Below are 22,803 nucleotides of genomic sequence, written 5' to 3'. Positions count from 1 at the left end.
AGCACCAAGCCCTGCCCATTCTACCCATTTCCCAGCCAACTTCTGACATGGCCTGCAATTAAAACACCTTATTTAGTATTTCGATAGAAATTATTCTAATTTCAAAAATCTGCCATCAACATCATCCATTAAATAGTGAGAACTGTGTGCAAGTATACCAAGGACAAACTTCCTTTTATAACTCGCCAAGACAACATTGTAAAAAAAAAAAAAAAAACAAACCACCAAACACAACCAACAGGTAAGGTCAAATCCCATCAAAACAGAAAACTGACACAAATTTTAATATTTATATATTTTAAATCAAAACACAATTAAATATAGTATGTTTTAAGTACATGAATACTTGGGCATGAGAGAAGTAAGAGGTGGTACATAGTACCAAAAACCTATACACAGCCTTTTTTGCTTTTTTATAGACAATACAGTGTGTCTCTATACAATCGAATATTGCAACAGAATAACACTTGCTAGTCAATCAAGATATTCTGAACATTGGAGATGATTTGAGTTCTTCAAAAAGTGATTTTTTTGCACAAGTTTGCGGACAAAAAAGCAATCATAAGAATAAAACAAAAAAACCCTAAGTGTTGTATACTAAAAATGCAGCAATAACAGAATGGTGAGACACTGAGTACTTATGATACCCTGCAAAATCAATTCACTGGAAAAAAAATAACAGAGGTGCTGTGTAACACTGTGGCTTTTTGATTAAACTAAAGGTTTTGCAAGTCGCAAGCATTGCCAATGTCAGGAAGAAGGCCAGAGGTTACTAAAAATTGTTTTTCTTTGTAAACCAAACATCTGGAATTAGATACCATGTTGGTTGGAGGACAACAAGCTATGGAGAATGGCAGCAATTACTTTTTTCTTTGCTCATGGGATGCAAAGGAAAGAAAATGGAACAGTCTACAGGGTACAATCTCCTCAGAATGTGGGCTGCATTCGGAGCCATGGCTTGGGGGCAGAGGGTCGCACAAGTGCAAGATGAGCTTTCAAGTCTGCTCTGTGTCAGAAGCAGGGGGTTGTGTATGCAGGTGTAAGAGCTCAAACAAGGGAGTTAACACTGTCCAGGCTTTGCTTCTCATCATTCTACACTGCCTTCAAAGTTAACATAGTTATGAAGTAAAATACATTTATCTTACAGTTGAATACGCATCTATTTCAAGTAAGGAAAAAATAAAACTTCGGACTTTTTAGGTCATTCAATGCCAATGAATTCACCATTTCAGGTTCGCTTCTCCAATGGCCGATGTTGGCAACATGCCCCATGGCCTCTCCAATTACGTGTTTAAAAAAATTACAAGTAGTAGAACTAGAAACTACAGCAAAACCTTCCCCTCTGTCGTGGCTTGTGTCCCATTCCAGATATTTTGCTTAAAAGTCTTTTTGAGACAGGGTTAAGTATTTGTGAAGCTGATCGCAGTTTCTCAGTGACGCATTCGTAAACTGCGTCTTCACCTCTTTTAAAAACCATCCTTATTGTTAACGCCACATACAACAGGAAAAAGTGTTTCTTCACGCTCTACAGTGGAGGTACACGATTGCTTCTTTTTTCATTCTTCCTTATAAATGAGGGAGAGTTCGGCGGTTGGAGTAACAGTGTTTTGTTTTTATTGGCTGTGTTAAAGAACCCACCAAAAGGGAAAGTCCACTCATTCTCCAAGCGGGAAAACCAGATTTCCTGTTCTGGCATTTCCGAAATCATAGCTGGAAAAAGAAAAACAAGGTTAGAGTTCACTTTACCCTAAAACATACAAGGCAATCGCTCGAAAGACATTTTGTGTTTAAAAATGTTGAGGCCACGTATGCTTATGAGTTTGGGAGAGGAAAAAAAAAAATCCCCCAACACACTCAACCTTCCGATAACTGTAACCATACTTGCTTAAACAATGCCAGAGCACCTGCAGCCACCTGGTACTTTCTAAATACTGTGCTGAGTGACCTTTTCATCTAGCCCGACTGGAATTATATCATTTGCAGCCAAGCTATTAAGTGAAATCATTATACAAGTCATTTAAATGTAACTGCTCTATTAAAAAGAAAACAGTTACATAGTGAAACTATGGATCCATCCATTTGGGTCTAAAAACATGTGCCAAAGCCCATTTAACCTTCAATAATTAAAACCAGCGCAAGTAAATTTTTAAGAAGTCAGATGCCTGAAAGCCAGAAATACCAGATTAACTTGGTACACTGCTGTCGTCATTATTTCACAAAACTCCACCTGTTGCATCAGACCCGTTGGGGTGTTTTTTAAACACAGAAAATGTGGACTTGCACAACAACTAAGTCACTAAACAATAACACGCCACACCAAGCCACTAGCCTATGGACAGGGCTATTGTGTCCTTAAAAGTGCAGACACAGCACTGCGTAAGTTAGCGCACCCAGCAAGACAACTTCCCAGCTCTTGAGTTTTACAGACCCTTTAGGCAAATATACCAGTATCTGTTAACAGGAAACACCAAGTGTGAACTCAAGTAAGGAATTACAGTATCGATCCTGCAGCACAAATCACTCTTTTCACTAAGGCAGTTTGTAAAGACTCAAAATGAACAAAGAATTTTAATGCTTGCGCAGGAGAACCGCTACAGTTGTCTGTTAAGAAATTCCTACATCATCATATGTAGGCTGAAACACTTCCAACCTTTGTTTCTTTGTATCGTGCTGTGTTAGTCTGAACATTTACCAGCATGGGTTTTGGATGCACTAGGAAGGCGAGCAAGAGCTCTGCTCCTCCCACAGTCTGGCTTACGTCAGATAAAGACAGGCAGCCTTTCCACCCCCTTACCTTAGTAACCTTCTCCGAAGGCTGTTCACATTGCGCCTGCTGCATAACGTCATTGACTATCATCTTCGCTATCCTCCAAGCCATCTCTTCTTGAGCCTGCCGCAGAAAAAACATCCGAAAATACAAATAGCTGCAAGTTCTTAAAAACACAGTTCCCTCAGCATCATTCACACACTCAACCTTGGAGATGCAGTTAACCTTCACAACTCAGTGACCTGTAGTAAACATTACCCTCCCTTGATGGAAATGCACCTGGTTTCCAAGCAGAGCATTAACGTCAAGAGAGTGAGTTAGAGAAGATTGCAGACTTATCTGTTGGGGACTTGTCCAAGCCCCTCCAAGGGGGAAAAATGCAGCTTGCAATCCATGTGCAGTGGTCACTTCACAGTAAAAAAACCCAACCCAACCAACACAAGACAAAGAAGAGCAGCGCCTCTGCTCTCAATTGTGGATACAACTTATAACACCATAAAAAGCAAAACCTTGACTGCAAGCACACAGTTAACCATTCTATTGGTTAAACCAGCAAGCACTGGCAAAAAATGAACTAGCTTCACACATGCGTGCAATTAAATTACATTTGGCACACAGAGTCTTGCTGGTGCATCAGAAAGATACTCAGAGAGAAAGAGCCAGGATCAAGAACTTCAGTACTTCATTTCCCTAATCTACACTGTAAAGTAAGTCACAAGGACAACATAAAATAGGACACACCTCATCTGTGTTTCCTTGAACCCATTTCTTCATTGCTTGTGAAAACATGGACCCTAGTTGAGATAAAAAACAGCAAGCAAAGTAGATTAGCACCCTCCATGGCACACCTCTATAAAAGCTACTTCCTTTCATCCTGAAGGGTTTGCACTGCTGGTGTTGGAGAACACAGAAGCATAGCATGAAAGACAAGGGATTACGTGGAGCCATGGTTCATTAGACACTGAGCCCGAACCATTCCTCTTTACCAGAGCTGAAAAGCAGCATTAACAGCAGGTCCCAAACTGGGTGGGAAGCATGTGGAGAGCTCAAGTTCTTTTTCATCTTGAGACCAAAGCTTTGAAGGTTTGATCATCAGCGCAGCTGCTAGTGGCTTCCATCCCTGCCAGGTTCCATCGACAGCTCCAACTCCCACAGGCTGCTCATACTCCCAGGAGTCCAGCTGGACCAGAAAAGCAGAATTTGGATAGGAAACCGGGCCAGAGACGGGTTTTGCCTCAGTACAGGATGATCCCCTAAACACCTCTAATTGGCTTAAAACAGGTCTGGGAAGAGCCAAGAATCTTGCTCATCTTAACTGCAGTAAGGAAGAGAGCAGCTCTGCAGGTGTTTACAGAAATAGAAAAAGGAAAGCAAACCTTTTGATTTTTTGACATCAGGCTCAGGTTCAGATTCTCTGATAAACTGTCCCAGGTCACTGACTCGTCCAAACGTCATCCTCCTGAAGAGAGGAGGAATACAAAGAACCACACAGGTTACCAAGAGAACTTCAGCATTATGGAAAGCTACCAGTCAGGAAAACAAAAACCCCACCACAATAAAGACTCTAGCGCCAGAAGACCACTTACCACCTCTTCCACCTAAATTTGATACACTGGGAAAAATCCCATGCTCTTCTCACATATCTGAATTCAAAGTGTATCTTAAAAATTCTTCTAGAAACTAGAAGCAGGCAAATGCTTCAATGACTCAATCACGTAATGTCAACAGGCAGTGCTAACAAGTGCTCCACACTACTACAAAAACATGTTATTAGGGAGGAAAACAGTTTACAGCACCTGAAAGGACAGAAGATTGGTATGTGACAGAAAAGCAAGGTAGCTATAGAAACAAAGAATTTCTGTATGAGATCCACAGGGTGGAAGAGCTCTGTAACAGAGAGCAACTTAAGAAACAGAAGAATAGCTGTGCAAACCGCTAAAGAAAGTCTCAGCCATTCTCTCCCATGGAGGTAGGGAGAAATCAGTTGCACATTAGACATCTAAGGCGCCCAAGCTTATTCTTTTCTGTTCCAACTCCAAACAGGAGCTACTTGGCTGTATTTTGGAGTAAAACAGGAATAATAACTAGGAGAAAGAGAAAACCCAATTGGAAATATTTTTCTGGCTGCCACTCTGGTCAGAGAAGCATTCACTATGACATTGGTGTTAAATCACGCTATTGGAATCAGTTTACTGCCAAACATTAAGACTAAGATACTAAGATTGCAACATCTTACGTGTGGGTACTCTCCACGCAGGAGGACACAGCAAAAATGAGAGAGGTGAAACATCACTAGAAAGAATGAGATACACTGAATGAACCTTACCCTGCATATGTTCGTTGATATAAAGATTCTGGATCCAGACTTGCAGCATCTACAATTATTGCTTCATCAAAATTTTTCAGGATTTTAACATTAGCCTTTTTGACATTGGACTACAAATAAAAATTCTAAGTATTAGTGCCCAATGCAGACAACTAATAGCTTCTTAACAAAAGTGCAATTTTAGTGCTTTTACACTTAGATAAACCTCTATAAAGTCTGTAAGCAAGCATAAAAGAATTAGAGAGCATCTGCACAGCTAACTCAGTATGACACTGTTTTTAAACAGAGGATGATGAAGTTACATGAACAGAACACAACGTACAGGTCAGCATACATACGTGTAAGGACTGCTGCCTAAGCATTATCCACTGAACAGATCTGTCTGTGCATGCAAATTATTTGTTTGTGAGTACTTAGCACTGAACTACTTCAAAAGCTTCAGCAGCTTCACTCATTCCTCTCATGCACTTGGTAAGCAATTCCCGAACACACAACGCTTCCTCCATACACAGAGAACAAACATTTATCTTTTGGCCTGGAGTATTTATGTAAGATTAGGAAAAAAGCCAAGGAAACATTAGAGCAACAGCAGGGAGAACACAAATGCACAGCAATCTATTAGCACCTTAACACACAACAGAAACATTTATGGCAGCTGCCTTGCAAACTCCTTTCCTGCTGCTCTGCATAAGTGCTGTTCTTTATGCAAATATATGCAGAAGCTCAGAGATTCTCCTATTCAGATAAGCAGGAATGCACAACACCAAATGCAGCACTTCATTTCCTAAACTGTCCAAGCAAGCCAATTACCAGCAGTTTCTCCTGCTCACGCTATCAAGCAGCAGGATATTTCAAGAACACAGATTTTACTCCCACTTTGGAACGAGGAGGAATATTCCCTCCTTGCAAATTAGGAGGTTTAAAAATATTACAAGCTGGTAGGACAGCTTCCAAGTTGCTTGAAACACAGTACATCAATAACGTTGGTCTAGATACTGGATATAAAACCCATGGTAGCACTGCAGCATTCAATAAAAGCAATTCAGCAGAAGCAGTTCTTACTTCGCTTTTCTGCTCTCAGCTGGGCTTGCAGTTTGCAAAATGACCTGGTTACAGATAAGTCAGAATCTGCTTATCCTCTCTTCTTTCACATCTGAATTAAGCAAAGCTAGAATTTTTGGAATAGACAACTCTTGGTTAAAAACACATCTCCAACATTACCGGGCTAGTTTCAGTGTGTAATGAGCTCTGTTTCTGAGGCTAGGCCCACAAGGGAACACAGCTCTCAAAGCGGCACCATGAAAAGCAGTAAAAAAGAAAGATGCTGGCCTGCAACCAGGGCACCGTGCAAAGCAAATACACAGTGGCCATTTCTCAAGGACTTTGGAAGGGTAACAGAGCTGAAGGAGCCTAGGCACATTCTTGTTGGTATCTACACACTACAGCAAAGCAGCAGCCACATAGCTCTCATCGTGCGTGATTAGAATGCCTCACCCAGCAACAGACTTTTTTTCTTATGTCTGGCTTTACATCAAACTTATACATGCAAACAAAATTCAGGTATCACCCCCCGGCTCAAAGCATCTTGGCGGTAACACAGTGAAGTGTCAGAAGGTTCTTTTGGAAAAGTCAGGAGTCTGGCCATTCTCGATCAGACCAGCAGGAGTAGCTAGCTTAGGACAACAGCAGGGAGAAGTCTGCTGAGACAAACCAGCGAGCACCACCCGGTCAGATATTAACTGGCACTGCTCCATGTTTGAGCAGACAGATGCCTTAAACCCTGGAACTGAGTGGACTCTTCAGGACAGAAGATCTGGCATTTTAATAGACTGGAGCACACAAAACTTGCATATTTAATTTCTATAGAATATTCACAAGTGCCAGTTTTCACCTAAAGTTACAACTATGGCATTAATCAAACCCCTTATTTCTAAAAAAAAAAAAAAAAAAGCGCATTCTTCAATGTTACAGCACTACAAAACAGTCTTCAGTGACTATTAACAGCTTAATAAAAACATCACTTTGATGCGAAGAACTAAAAGGAGTACAAGGGTCTGGGTACAACAAACAGGACGGCCACCCTTCCACGCCAATACTGTTAGAACTCAGCAGCAGGCAGGCTGAACACGTCCCGACAGAACACTCGCTTTAACATTAGAGCAGAAGGGGAAGCTTCACATTACAAGATGTTTCCTTAAAGTGTATGAACTTTGATATTGATACAGAAACGTGACGGCAGCATTTCCTATAACAGAATCAAACCAAGAAACGCATACCTGGGAGGCAGAGCCATCCGGGCCCCCTATAGAATCACTATCAGGAGAGCTACCTGGGCCGTGAATACTCAGTGCAATATTCGCTCCTGGAAATTCATCTCCTCGTACTGAATGGATGAGATCATTCAAGTATTTGTAGTAAAGGTTGCTGGACAAGAAGCCAGGTAAAAAAACCTGAGAGACAGAAGAAGGAGTTCTCTTTAATCTAGGCTGGTCTGCACAATTACTGTAGATGTCTGCAAACAGAAGGGACACAGTCCTTGTGTAGATGGTACACAAGTAAAAGTGTCCACACGTGGAATTACTCCAGATTACCAACTGTACTGCTTTAAATTCAAATCCTACTGCAAAACGAACAAAAACAACTGCATATTAACCAAACCCTCCAGTAACTGGAGCTGAAGTAGAGTGGGTTTTTTTCCCCTCTAGAAAATCCTGACAACCCAACAGGCTTACAGTTATTTTGCAATGCTGTTGAAAAATCCAGAATCAAATCACTAATCTCTAGTATCCAGGTATCCCAGAGTTATGCTATTAACCACACCACTGGTATTAGACTTGCAAATAACTGTTACTAACAGGAAGGAAAATTTTCTAAAGATACACAAGGAGCTGCTGACAGCAATTCACAAGGAAGGAAATTCTGGTACTTCCATTAAAACGCAATAATCACCCAAGACAAACATTTCACAGAGAAATAACAGAAGCCAGTGGGTGGCATCTTTTCAAATCAAGCTGGGGAAAATAGTTTAGCAAATTTTTCTATTTGTTCTATTATCCAGGTAAACAGGAACTCAATAAAAGAACAGGACAAATCAGAGATGCTGCAGGGGACACCTGACACCACAGGGTCTCCACATCAGCTTTATTAACTGTCAAAACCGAAGAAGCTCTCTCACCGTCTCCATGGTTGTCCACGCCTGCCGTAAGGGAGTGGTGAAACAGTTAGGGAGAGGACCACCTTCCCTACAGATGTTGGACTCAATCTCTAACCTCACCGAGTCATCAAACCCAAGAGGATGAGTGGCCTGAAGAGAGAAGTACCTGCAGCACCGGACAGAGGAAGACGACAACAGAACAAGATTTGCAAAACTCTGCAGGTGGCGAGTACCCAACCCTTCCCACAGGCCATTCCTCATGCTGCAGTCACTAGATGGTGCTGGCTGCAAAAACATGCGTACAACTGATCCTCACTAACTACAGGGGAAGAAAATCCCTTACTCACAGAAAAGCTTTTGATAAAACCTTGCCTCGAAGATACAGATAAAAGAGCGAGCATCACCTGACTGCTGATGAGCAGGATCTTACACACAGAGCCTTGCAGCAGGGAAGAGGAAACACCCGGCACTCTGAAACAGCACTTGCTTCACTAATCACATCGTTGAAAACCAAGTTTATGGATGGAGTGGGAGGACGACTGATGAAAGTCAGAGGGAATTGTTTGCTTCCTCTCCAATTATTATTTCCTACCAGGGTAATAACTCAACAAGCTGTGGCAACAAGTCTCACACTTAAGCTTAAGGACAAACTTTTTCTGGAAGCAGTTTTGATGTCTGTTGCATTATTGCCCAGGTGAAGCACAAAAAGGAAAAATAGTTACACTATTGAGAGTGAGAGGAAAGCCTGATATTAAAAGGCATCTGGTTGCTTCCTTAAAAAAAGAAAATATTCTGAAATATTAAGAACAAGCACTGTTTGGCTTTTACTACATATGTAACAGCTCCCACAGCCTACTTTAAATGGACAATAGTGTGTGAACTTTAAGGTTTTTCTACAGTGTTGCACCTGCTATTAGGTTTAAATCCTTTACATTTTCAAATGCCAACCAACTGGCTTTGATATTTCACAAACAAACATAAACTCAAGCAATCAAGTCCTGAAAACTCCAAATTACGTTTAAGAATGGAGTCTTTATAAGGATTTTTCTCCTCATGCATAAAGAAAAATTTTGTAAGTTCTTGTGTTCATACACATCGAAGGCCACCTTAATAAAACACATTTCAGTGTAACAGTGCAAGACTGCACAGTTACAGTCTGAAAGTGAAAAGTTCTTTTTGCACAGTGCAACACAAAACTACAAGCACAAAATTAGAGCTTCAGAAACAAGTAATTGTTGAACTCCCTCACTTGTCATATAAAATCATGGCATCATTCTGTGCTTCTTGCCCATCATACTGGCCTTTTTTGGCAGCAAGCTGAGACTGGAAGTTATCTGCTGCCAACCAGAACTGCAATACATTAACTGCATCTTCCTTCTCCATGTACTAGAAGGGAAATCAAAAAAAAAAAAAAAAGAGGAGAAATTAAAGAAGTTTTAGCAAGAAACTTTTAATAAGCATAGACAAACCTGCTGCTTTCCATTTAAACAAAAAATATAGTCCGTATATTAATGATGCAGAATTGCCACCAGTGTATCTTACATTTTCTGAATTTTCAGGTACAGTGTTGCAGACAGATTTAGTTTGTTTTGGGTTTTGTTTTGTTTTTTTTTTTTTTTTTTTAAATAAGAACTTGTGACATTTCTGTGGTAATTTCGACGTTTAGTTTCCATACTTTTTTTTTTTTTTAATCATACTGAAGACAGAGGAAACACTATTTTCATGTTTTGCTTAGCTCACATTGAACTCAGAGTACCGTCTCAGCTTCTCAGTTTGCCGTTTCAAACTAGACTGGCTTGTCAGACTACTGGGACAAGTATTTTAGAATTAACAGATGACTCCCTGAAGGCAGAGGACCCCACAACTGTAAAATCATACATCTAACCTACCACATTCCTAGCTGGTATCCTCTCTGCATAAAGCCAATGAATTATTTGTTATCTGTAAGAATGCTTAAGGCTTTCAAAGTCACTACCTCATTTGGCAAGATTAAGACAACGATGTCAAAGCTTCTACAGAGCAAAGAGACACAAGCACTAACTGGAGCGGGCACGCACCAAAACTCATTCTACAATACAGCATGTAGGTTTCAACATGTGAAATAGTTCTACACGTGGGCAGGAAACCTTTCAATGCATTTTCTCTCAGAAAAAGATACACCTCATCTTTTTTATTACATTTGAGGTGTCTTTATTAGAGCCATCAGGGGGTGAATAGTTTTTTGCATTTGATAGAAAGGAATAAAAGAAGAGAAACCCCAAAACCTAACACTCACCTCAGAGAAATAGAACAGGGCTGATTCACAGAAAAGGATGTCAGCCAGATAAACAGTCCCACTAGTCAGCACCTCAATCTGGTATTTACAGAAATGATGACTTCGCAAAAATTCACTAAAGTGCCTGCACACAGACAGAATGACAGTTAGTTATTAACGGTCCACAGTGTTCAAGGCACCTTAGAACCACCTAGCTCTCACCCCACAAGTCTTAAAGCTTTTAGTTAAATAAAAACAAACAAGAAATGGTATGGGTTGACAAATGACACAAGACAGACACAAAGAATACAATAATAGCACGCACACACAACTTCAAGTGATCACAAGAATGGATATGCAGGAAAAGATCTGAGTAGTTTCAAATACAGAAGACTGCACAAACAGTTGGCTAAAAATTTTCAGGGAAGCATAACCATTTAACAGAACCACTTTTTGCAAAAGGCAACAGACACAAGAAGCCAAACCAATCAACTTACTCTTGTTCCATTGCATTAAACACTATGGACTGTGCTGTAACAAAACAGTTAGGATCCACTTGTCCATCTTCCCCACAAATCTTTGCTGCAAAGAAAGACCAGGTTAATTTTAACATGTATTTGGCTGATCAAGCTGAAAGACACGAGTGACAACTGGTTAATGAGAAACTGCAGTTCAAATCCAGTAGAATCAGTTGGTTCTGACTGTGCAAAACGAGCTTTTCAAGTACTGCAGATAGCTGAATGATAGTATTACAGCTAAAACATTTGATTGAGACTCAAATGGGGATTCCCTCCATAACCACCAGGAATTCTTTCACTAATTTAAGCAAAGCCTCTGAAGGTTCTTCTGGGGATATTGCACAGCACTACTGAAAGGTCAGATCCAGTGATACTTGTCATGTTATCTATGATCTTTTACAAGTGGCTTTAAAATTCATAAAAATAAAAAGAAATGTGAGTGTATGTGGTATTAAAGATGCATCTTTTTGGGGAAGGAGGAAGCTCTGAAATGAGTAAGCAGCATACATTCTTACCAACTATGTCATTTCTCATCGCTTCTGTAATAGGTATTGGTTTAGCAGCATCTGGAGAAATATATTTGGTAAAAGTACTAACTGCATCCCGTTCTATACCTACAAGGAAGAAATACAGAATCAAACTCTGATTATCCTGGCACAGGTCTAAAACGAGGAGCGAATAACAAACATCTGCTCTTCAGAAAAGCAAGTATCTAATTATCAGTGGTAAGTTTCTTTCCCATGAAGCTTTCAGTCCACTACTCGATACTTTGCTACTGATGAGCTACAGTGACTGTTACCTCTAGCCAGGTCACGATAAGCCCAGCACGGACGGACTAGTGAGATGGAACAAAGCAACGCAGCTCTCAATTCCCTACCACCAGACAAGACAGCACCCTCTTCCTCAGCCGCACACCTTAGTCCCAGAAGTAACGCCTTTCTGGCAAGATCTGCAGTGAAGTTCCCAATTTCTAGCTCTCATCATACAGAATATGAAGTATTTGTATCATAAAGGAATTACAAGAAAAAAAATATCTTAAAATAGGATGCCTTAAAACAAGGAGTATGTTTACGTGTCATCTTTTGAGATTTGGGACACTGGTCTGGAAGAGAGAAAAAAAAATTATACTCCAGACTTCTCAAAAAAGACCTAGTACTGTCAAATTCTTTTTAACTGTCAGAAAGCAGAGGTGCTTTTCATGACTGAAGTATCATCGCATTTGTTTAAGCTACTCTGGGGCTGAGGTTATGTATTGTGGAGGTACATGATAAATAACTATATGAGAAAGACAAACAGCAAGAGAAAGGGATGCAACACAAGGAAACAGTTGGGCAAACAAAAGGAACCAATATGAAGAAAGAAGTGTTTCCTTTTTGTCTGTAGACTTGCACAAATGAGAAAGGACTGAGTAGATGCAAAGTAGAGAAACAGGTTACTGTGCATGTAGCTTACTACCAAAAGTAAATATTTTAATTTCATCCTTACTTCCAGTAGCCTCTGAAGAGGTGGAATCCAAATGAGAACAAATCAGTTACAAGGGGAGGAACTCTATCAAATAAATCCAAGAACAAAAACAGTACGTTCCACACAAAAGTCTCTACAAGTCTCTTGCAACTGTTACTTATGTCATTTTATGCGATACAGGATATTTACCTTCTGTGCCAAGTTAATTATCAATTCTCAGCCCCATCATCCACATTTTCTGCAATTCTTTTAAGTTGGGACGGGTGAGGGAAGAAAGGGAATGGCAGTGTTCATCTTCATTTCTTAAATTATACAAGTAGGAACAGAAGCAACCTAAGCTTATTAGAGCACATGATTTTGAAGGCTCTTCAGCAGCTTATTTATTTTTAAACAACCAGAGAGTCAAATAATACATAGCTCAAACTGACCACTAGCTTATACAGCAGGTTAACATTACTGATACACACAATTTTCTTCCTCACAACATCACATCATACTTGGCAAGAACACATGGGAACAGAGGCAGCTCACCGTACAAAGCAAGCAGCAGCTGGTACGTTCCCCATCTCCCCACTTTTTCAAAGAAAGGAAACACACGGCACTTACTTTTCATGAGTTTTCCTGACAAGTCTTTTAGTGCAGAGGAGGGGCTGTTTCTATTTGATACTGTAAGCTTGGAAGGTTCTTGTTGGTCAGCTGGAACAGAGTGGGTACTTGTCTCAGATTTTCTTAGACAAAGAACACTGGTATTATCACTCTCCTGACCCGGGAGGACGTGGTTCTGGCTGTTGCTAGTTCTGTCGTTCTTGTCCGAAGCCACTGGCTTGGTCCTGAGCAGACAGACTGTGCTAGAATACTCCAGCCTCTCCTCAAGCAATCCAGTTGGAGAAGATGACGCAATTTCCTGCTGTTTTGAGGGCGACACTGGCTCTGCCAACGAGCTCTGCTTAACTGTGTTCAGGCTGTGTGCTCTTATACGGGACCATGTTGTGGAGTGGAAGCTTTCAGCCTCTAACCAAAACTTAACCAAGTGTTCCATTCTGCGGAGTTCCATAAACTGGATAAAATAAGGGAGGGCTACATTGTCCTGCAGAACCTGTTCAAGGGTCTTTGAAAGGCTTGATTTGGTCTCTTGAGCCTGATAATTCAGACACGATCTGCCTAAAGAAAAATATAAAGGGAATGACTCCATGCTGTACTGCAGGCACGGGTATTTGATACAAAACCATCCTGCAGCGCAGCTGGGGAAGAGATGACTCCAACATAACAGTGGTACACAATGCCAAGGAACCTCTTTTAACAAGCAAAGGTACTGTCCCCAATTAAAACCCTTCCAGGGTAACACAGGTGCTATTGTAACAGCAGCCAGTTTCGCTAATTACTTGCCTGAAAACCAAAGGACGGTGAGCATACCAGTAATAAACACAGACTAAGAAGAAATGTTGCCGTTATTCTAGAGCTGATGAAGCCTTACCTAAGTCTCCAAAATGAGCAGCTTCCATGTGACTTGGCTGCTTCTTAAGGGCAGCTGTCCGACTGCTAGAAAAAGAGTCCATGTTGGCAGAGATGGCATTAATTGCCACATGGCTTGGTCCTGCAGCCTCCAGCAAGGCATGATTTCTAGTGCTTCTTTGAGGGGAATGTACTGGTACTGGAGCTGGAATCAAGACAGGAATGATGAAAAGACAAGGATCCCAAGACCTCTTCTAAGCAGTACCCAATGCTAAGCGCCCCAACACGTGCCACAGAGTTTGCAAGAGTCAATCTTACTAAAAACCTCATTGTACCACTGTGCGTCATCTTTGATTGAGGGTCTGGTAAGAGTAAAGATGACAGAAATAAACAAGTTTTATTACTGCAAGAGGAAATTCACTTCCAGTAGAGCAGTGGAACCCACCCACCTGTATTTTCCTTACTCAGTAGCTAATCAAAAGACACCAAGTCTAAGTTTACATGTGAAATATTATTCCCGAGTCTTCCTGCTTCCTTGATACTGATACCGTAACAGCTTAATGCTATTTTGGCAACAATGTGGTTTAGTTGTAGTGTTCTTGCCAATCCATTTCCATACCTTTCTGAAGGCCAAAATGCGCTACAAAATCCTGAACTACAAAGCCATCTGTGAGTTTTAACAAGAATATTTTTCAGAAACATTTTCTTTTTTCTATTTGGTTTTAAGAGAAAAAAAGCAGCAAGGAAATATGTCTGATGAAACCCCAGGTTATAGACCTTAACCTTCTCTAGCTGTCTTTGAGTACGCCTGGCTATCTGAGCCCAAAGAGAACAAAGAACTTCCTCACAGAAAACTGCCAGTGAAAAAGAATTAACTAATTGTTAATTGATGATAAGTTGAAAAAACTAAGTGTGCTCATAGCAGTTTCAAAAGCTCTCAGGAAATTGCATTTGATTAGGATGTCACACAAGGACATCTTACACCTGACTCAAAAATACGAGTCAGTTGACACATTATCTCAGCACACTACCTCCTAATGGTGTGCTTTGTCAAGGCGTCAAGCAACTCCCTTTGGATGACTTTCATGCTGCATAACTTTATTTTTATTCACAATTTCATGACACATGATGACAGAAGCTGACAGTTTCACACTTGCATGTCATGGTAACAGGTACCTTCGGAGCAACAGTATAAGAGAGTTAAAATGTTTACGTTATTGCGAGGCGTTTCTCCAGTTGCAGTGTTTGGTACCAAGACACCACTTGCCACCTCCTACAAAGCCTTTGGTATTAAGTACCAGCAATAACGGAGAAAACTTATTTTTTCTGAGGCCACCGGACTGGCAGCCAGTTGCCTGGGCTGCTGACAGTAACGGGGAAAACTTGGTGAGGGCTACTCACGTAGGAGCAGAGCCACACGCCTCAAAGGTTTAGCCTTTTGTGAATTAGACTTCAATTTAATATACATCATGAACATTTGAGGAAAAATTATTCTACTTTATCTAAGGATCAAACACCTGTTCCAAATCTTCCAGATAGCACTACATCACTAACCCAACATCACACAGACTGCAGAGTAGCTGCTTGCCACACTGGAAAGATGCTCTCTGTTTGTAGCAGCTCACTGAGTAATTTTCAAATTTACTTTTAATAACAGGGTCGCCACACTGTAGGCTTTTCCTGGAAAACTCTTTCAGCTAGTCATCAGAAATTGTAGTTGCACTGAAATCACAGGGTGTGCTATTAAATGGATGCAACTTACTGTTTCCTATATTTGATTTGAAAGACAGACCACCAAGGTGAAAAGAGCCTTTAATTTTCTCTTGGTATCCAGATAACATATTAACAAGTACAGAAACAGGATTTTGTCTGAGGATATAAAAGTAACATATCAGATTCAAACAAATTATCTCATCTCCTTTTTGTATAGCAATAAAAAACGACAGGATAAATAATCTTGTTTTGCCACAGCTCAAACTTCTTTCTCCTCAAGATTTCTTTTGCCCTCCTAGCAGATTTGGCAGCGAGATTTCTGCACCACACGGCGCAGTGTTAGAATAGCTACACATTCTGACCAAGGTTCACATCCTCAGTCCCACAAGCCGCATCAGTCAAAGTTAAATCAGACACCGGCAGCCTCTTTGGCAAGTCAGACAGGGTTAAGCTGCATTTTCAAAACTGCAAAGTACACTACGTGTAAGCAAGAGATTTCAGAAGCAATTTGTTGTAGATAAGGAATAACCACTATTTGCAAAGTGACTGAATTGCATGATCACTTTGAATTAAAGCTCATGTCTGACATAATTTAATAACCTTCTGTACTTACAGATTCAGCAAGATGACTAGGAAAGATTAGTTACTATAAATACTCAGAAACAGAATTAAGTTTTGGGTCTTTTTTTAATGCATAGGTCACATCTGTGCTCACTTGTAAGGAAATTATGCCAATTAAAATAAAAATGGCAGATGATATTAGATAACTGAATTTATAGACAAAAATAAACATTGATCTTACTTTTAATTGCTTTCACATCTGCGGTCTTTTCTTGTTCTTTGCCTTTCACTGTAAAATACAAAGGAAAATGTTAATGCTATTTTGGGTGACTAAATGCATTTACCAGAGAACAGACAAAATTCCCTATTTCAGCAAGTATCAAGGCAGGTGTAAACTATCATTTTGTTAAAACTCATCTTACTTAAATCTGCACATATAGTAATTAACAGAGGCTTTCAAAGCTTTTGCGTTGATTTATTTTCAAAAGCAAAACCTTATAATCTGTGAAATATGTTCAATGAAATACAGTATATTAAAATTAACGCTGAGAAAGATGCTCGCTTGTCTATATGATTAAAGCAAGGCTACGTTCAAGGTTACTTTAATAAGCAGCATTAACTGGAAAGAACGGGACAGCTGGGTTTTAAGTGTACAGCACTGGCAGATGCTCTCTGTGAACCAGAAATCACACATCTAAACCCAACATTTCCCTCAAATTGCAGGAAGAGCAGTGCAACGCACAAAGCTGAGGAGATGTACCAGCTCCATGAAGCCAGAGCCAGCCCATGACTCCTCAGTCATGATGGATACCACAACAGTGTTCTGGAAATACCCTGCAAACAGTTAATTCTCTCTCAAATAATATAACTGAACTATCGTCACACCTACGGTAAGCAACTAATGGGAAGAGAATAGTTTAAAAAAGTTGTGATGGAAAAGTGGTGTGTTTTTTTTAATTTATTTTTTAAAAGGACGCTCCTAAAGGAACCAAATGAGCAGACCCGTTTCAAAATAAAGAAACCGAAGTAGTACATAAAGAGGATGGTGTGAGAAACAAATTAAGTGGGGATACTGAGGAACATGATCTACCAGCAAAGCCTCCTCTGGCTGCTCCAGGCTGGGATTATTACTACAAATAGGTCATCTCTGAACACTGATTGTAGAGTCCTTCCATACATAACCACAAATCATAACCCAGCACAATCAAACATTTACATCACAAAACACAAGTGGATTAAACAAAACCCCCCAACTTTCCTATTCTGACCTAAGTATTGAAAATATTCTAAAGGGAAACTCCAACGTCTGGTTACATAATTGTCCTGCACAGTGGCAGCTGCAGCACTGCCGTGCTGCCAGCCTTCACTGCGAGAAGTAAAAACATTGCAGGTCTGCAAACTGGCAACTCAGCATTTAAGATTTCAGCTAGCAGCTAGCACATTCTCGCTCTCTGACAGTGGGGCTTAAGCGTCCATTAAGAGCTGGATCCTTTCAAAACTGAGCTCCTGCAGCCAGATGCAGCTGCGAACAGTGGGAATAAGCAGCTTTTACATAACTGGGGGCGTGCTGATATGCAGGAGAAAAATCACCGAAAAAACCCTGCATGTCTGAAGTAACCCCGAGGTGCAATGGGAACGAAGAAACCTCTCTACAGTATTATGAGCCTTTATCATTCCAAAATTATTCCAATAGCCGATTCATCAAACTGACTCCTAACTATCAGCAATGATTCCTGAGTTTCAACACAAGAGTCCTCCATAAGCCTATTTTCAGTTTAAATATATCTGTTCCTTCTTACCAACTACTCAGTTCCTCTCTGCCTAATTACCTACTTATTACTGGTAATACAAACTCCTGGTTCATGTTCCTAACCTCTTTATACACAGACTGCTTCCCCCCCACACCTCCAAGCAGAACAAAACGAAGTCATTAACAGCAGAGGACAAAAGAAAACTCCTCTATGTGACAAGACCAAATATTAGAGAGTGAAGTTTCACTACAGGAATTTACTTTCAATTTCCTCAAAAAAACGGATGTCACTTGGTGTCTGTGTGAAACAAGAGGTAACTGCGGTACAGGATAATCAAGGACTAAGGGGTTGTGAGAACTTCCAGTAGCAAACCCCATTCACAAAGGAGTAACGTATCAAACCAACGCAAGCCAGCCACGTGATGTTTGAGAATTTTAATTCGCATCTTGAGATGCAGAAGAATGAACAAACCCATGCTGTTCACACACAAACGTGTACAAAAAATTATGTAATACAAAGTTTCAGAGGTCAGCCAGCCAGTAAGACTGTACACTATTTCCAAGACATTCCTAGCGAATGAGCACGTTGTCTGGCTGTTTCATTGATAACAATTTCATAATCTGCCCTCAAGCACCTGGCTGCTGGTTCAACTGTAAGAGTTTAATTTCTCAACTTATGATCCACCCTCAGTCTTCTAGACCTTTACTTAAAAGCCCGTATGAAAAATAACCATTTCACTGCTGTTCTTGATTTTTCCACACTAGTTCTTTTGCGATCCTTGCTATAATTCAATTTTTAACAATTGCTCTAGTTGCTACCCAATGCAATATCCTCTTAAACAATGACAGCTCACCCCAGAACACTGATGCTCCTATACAGTTTGGGGCTGCACGTGTCTGTCTAGTCAGTGGAGTTCTACCATAACCCTTACTGTGTTGCTTTTCTCCCAGCTGCAGATTAAGACCTTCTCTAAAAGCCCATATCTAAAATGGAGATTATACAAAACTATCATTCTTTGTACAGCCCAGATGAAAGCTTACTTCTCCAAGATTGCCTCTCTTGGGCATTTAGTTCTGACTGTGCTTCTCTGACCAAAGATCCTTTAATGAAAGTAACAGACTCAGGATTTTAATTACTTTCTCCCCGAGAAAGTTTTCACCAAAGCTTCTATCATTCTTATGATGATGCATCAGGATGGAACATCAGCTCCACAGTTCTCACCAGCGAAGCAGCAGAAGCGATTTTTGAAGGGTTTAAAAGCACTATGAAAGTTTGATTCTGCAGCTCAATGTTAGCATGCAAACACCCCAAAAAGGACTATGGTATTTGCAAAGCCCTCAAGTGGCCTTCAAGAGTCTTCAGAACAGTAGTTTAAACTCATTTCTTCCAGGACTACTGCACTAACCTCCACAAAAAATGAAACTTTCAACGCTGATACTCTGGCTGAGTAAGGTTACAACAGGACGGGTCAGTCAAGAGCAAAAACATCATCTCAGATACTATGCTCCTTCCTCCTAACTTACAGCCTGGCCTCCCAAGATGGACATTCCGGGCTTTAGTAAGTGAGGAAGGCTCTGCGAGAGCACTGCTGCCAGCCACGGCTGGAACCGCCACGGTCCCATTGCTTGAACTCAGCACTAGAGAAAGCAGAGCTGCTTTCCCGGGAGGCCCTTCCTAAAAGGTGCCACTTCCAACAAAACCCACTCAAACCAGACACGGTGCAGACTGAAGGTGCCACACCAGCGCCAGCTGTAGCACGAGTGCCTTCAAAACGCTTTGCTCCCAAAGAACGTTTGAACTACGTCCATCTGTGCAGTGGTGATACTGTACATATTTCAGGAGTCCCGATCGCCCTGTGTAACAGCCACAAGCGCGTCAGGGAATAACGTGTCGGTGGCGCCGGCTTTGGCGAAGGGCTCGGTGCGATGAGGTCCCTCACTCAGCTGGGGGTGCAGCCACGGCTCTAGCACCCTTCGCCCGTTCGGTCGGATTTTACAGAGCGGTGTCTACCGGCGCCGTGAGAAAAACACCGTGTCAACAGTTCAGAGGCTCCGCAAAGGCAGGAGGTGCGGGCCATGTCACAGCCCCCGGGCCCCGCGCACGGGCAGGGCGGCCCGGGAGAGCCGCAGCCCCGGGGTCCCCCGCCCGCCGCCCCCCGCCCCGAGAGATAAAAGGGCCCCGCCGCGGGGCCCGGCACTGACCGTCATTCGCGGGGAGCGCGCTCCGCGGGGGCCGAGCTTCCTCTCGGGGCCCGGTGACCGTGCCCGGAGGGGCAGGCGCGGGGCCCAGCAGCCGTGCGGGGGACGAGGCCGGCGGCCGTCCCTCAGCCCCGGGCCTCCCGCCCGCCGCCCCCCTACCTTTCCGCCTAAAGAAGGACATGGTGCCGGGGAGGGGGCGAGGCGGCCGCTGGGGAGGGGGGAAGGAGGGGAGGGAGGGGGCGAGGGCAGCAAGCCGGGCTCCCTATGAATGAGACTCCTTCCTCCGCCCGCCGCCGCCTCTCCCTCCGCCTCTTCCTCCCGCGGAGGCGCCAGCGGCCGCCATGTTGTCAACAACCGCCCCGCTCCCTCTTCCGGGCGGCCGCCCGCCGAGCATGACGGGATGCGGCCGCGGCCCCCGCCTCACTCAACATGGCCGCCCCGACTCGCGGATTGGCCGGGGCGGCCATCGTGGATGAGGGCAAGGAGCTCACGGGGGGCCGCGGCGGGGGCGGGCGGCCATCTTTGATCAGGGCGGGGGGCGCCGGGCGGCATGAGGCGGCCGTGGCGGTTGAGGGCAGGAGGGCCGCGAGGAGGCGGTTTGGGGCTGCCCCGGCAGTTTGGGGACGTCCAGTGGGAGAAAGGTGACGACCCGCCCCGAGGGCGGGCGACAGCGAGCGAGGGGCAGGAGGCAGCGGCCACGGCGGGGCCGGTGAGCGCTGAGGTGCTGCGTGAAGCGCCCTGGAGACCCCCGAGACGTGGGCCCAGAATGCCCCTTGGGGCGGGGGGCTGCAGCGGGGGGCTGACACCCCGCCACGCCTCACCGCTGTCGGGCACCAGCACGCGGTGTGCCAGGCGAGGGCCTGGGCCCTGCGGGCAAAAGCCGCCCCCGCAGCGCAGGGGACTGGGGACGTGGCGGCACGAGTCGGCACGTGCAGGTGGTGCCAGGAGCGTGGCAGGGCGCTGCCACGCCATCGCCAAGTACCTGGTCACTGTGGCGGTGTAACAGAAAACCCCGCCCGGCAGGGCGTGGGGCTGCAGCGGGTGCAGGAATGTGGAGTGTCTGATAAGTCAGATCCGTCAGCATCCGGAGTCCTGCCACAAAAACCCTCTTAATTATCCTCCCGCGGCAAACCTGTTCTTTCCGCAGCTACAAAGGACATTTGTACTTGTTACACGTTGTTTACGTTGATCTCTGAGGAGCAGTATATGATACTAATGCTTTACAAATACTTTATGAAGACTATTATTATAAGTTCTGGTTTACGTACGAGGAAGCTGAGGCGTGGGGCCAGAAAGCAGCTCTCCCGGAGTCACACAGCTGCACCTGCTCCGTGCAGCAAACCGTACAGCCCTACGCCTCCGAAACTGCCGTGGACACTGGAGAGCCAGCTGGGAGCAAGGAACTCCAGCGCCGGTGAACATGGAAGAAACACAAAACACATCCCCTTTCCTGGGCTTTGGCACTCCAGACTGGACAGGATTTAGCTTTCCAAACACACAGCGCTCAGCCCAATTCCTCTTCAAGCTCTTTTAGGCCACAACATTTCTGGGCTCGACCCCCAGGGCTTTGTCCCATGGGGCCCTGTTAGCAAAACGCCCCAAGGATCCTGAAACAAAAGCTGCAGGTGGAGCAGGGACTGCAGGAGGCGGCTGCCGTTCTTCCTCATACACACTCGTGTCATGATGGATTGACGCAGTGTCATCCCTCTGCGATGTAACTGTCCCGCTGTTGGTGCTTGAGCCATGAGAAAATTACGTAATTAATAATTGTTACATAGATTTCGGCAACATCTTTCATCCAAATGTTCCAAAGCTCTTTACACTCAGTAATTAAGACTCATAAATTGTAAATTGCATAAAAGGTATATGGGGATCTTTTCAGGGCTGAGATGAAGCCGTCTCTTGGGCAGGATTATTGCAGCTGATCAACACCCTTTAGCAACTGTATTTTCTCTTGTGATATTATTTTTGTTAACTGATGCTCTTTGATACATTTTTGTACACGTGCCCAGAGGCTGGTTTGAGGATAATGAGCTGTTATATATGTTTTTTGCATAATGAATGGAATTATTTAACTGGCACATAACCTAAGAGGCTGGTAATAGACCAAAATATTCAAAAGGTGAGCAAATTTGGAAGAAGGAGATGACTCAGTTAAGGAACACTAAATTACCATCTTCTGTCAAAAAGGTTTTCACCCCGTCCTCTACAAACATGCATAATAACTGGCAGTATAAAGAGAGCCCTAACCAGTCTGATTCTCCGTACACTGCACACGGATTTCTCTTTACTTCCATGCAACCGCCTGTGGTTGAAGGGTCTGTTTGGCAGATCAGGCTTTAGGTTTCAATCTATACGGTGGGGTTGAAGCAGGACTCAATGTATTAGAGTCCTGGTCTGCCAGGCTAAGTTGCAGTTTGTGGTAAAATTCCCAAGGGGATTTGTATTCCAGACCATCTTTCTGACCTTAAATCCTCATCTTTTTTTCTGTTGCCATGCCCTTAGATGCTGACTGATGTTGCTCCTCTGGCAGGGCAGTGGTAGAAGCAGGCGTGTTTTCTCAGGGGTTTATTTAGCTATGCCTATCTGCTTCGAGCAGAGGGGACCCTTTCACGCTGGGACACACAATCTCCCGAGACAGCACT

General features: G+C 43.1%; 1 protein-coding gene across 4 annotated transcripts; it reads right to left on the bottom strand.

The window, feature by feature from the left end:
* Positions 1–276: 276 nt before the first annotated feature.
* AKAP10 (A-kinase anchoring protein 10) lies at positions 277–20,542 on the bottom strand. 4 transcript variants are annotated; one of them, XM_055794293.1, is made up of 15 exons: positions 20,162–20,541; positions 16,451–16,498; positions 13,958–14,140; positions 13,090–13,644; positions 11,535–11,633; positions 10,999–11,083; positions 10,523–10,646; positions 9,497–9,633; positions 8,269–8,413; positions 7,370–7,543; positions 5,094–5,203; positions 4,144–4,226; positions 3,509–3,561; positions 2,795–2,890; positions 277–1,710 (listed from the first exon to the last, which is right to left on the bottom strand). In XM_055794293.1, the coding sequence occupies exons 1-15, from the start codon at positions 20,337–20,339 to the stop codon at positions 1,705–1,707; spliced, it is 2,076 nt and encodes a 691-aa protein (XP_055650268.1). In that variant the 5' UTR covers positions 20,340–20,541; the 3' UTR covers positions 277–1,704. The 4 variants fall into 4 exon arrangements, 2 of the variants coding, with proteins under 2 accessions (XP_055650268.1, XP_055650267.1); XM_055794292.1 differs by lacking the exon at positions 277–1,710 and having other exon boundaries at positions 2,546–2,890; positions 20,162–20,542; XR_008745563.1 differs by lacking the exons at positions 277–1,710; positions 5,094–5,203 and having other exon boundaries at positions 2,807–2,890; positions 20,162–20,542.
* Positions 20,543–22,803: the final 2,261 nt, after the last annotated feature.

This window comes from Falco peregrinus, chromosome 2 (assembly GCF_023634155.1).
Source record: "Falco peregrinus isolate bFalPer1 chromosome 2, bFalPer1.pri, whole genome shotgun sequence".
In the NCBI taxonomy this organism is placed as follows: Eukaryota; Metazoa; Chordata; class Aves; order Falconiformes; family Falconidae; genus Falco; species Falco peregrinus.
The sequence above is the reverse complement of the archived record's forward strand: the minus strand, read 5'-3'. Positions and strand labels throughout refer to the sequence as shown.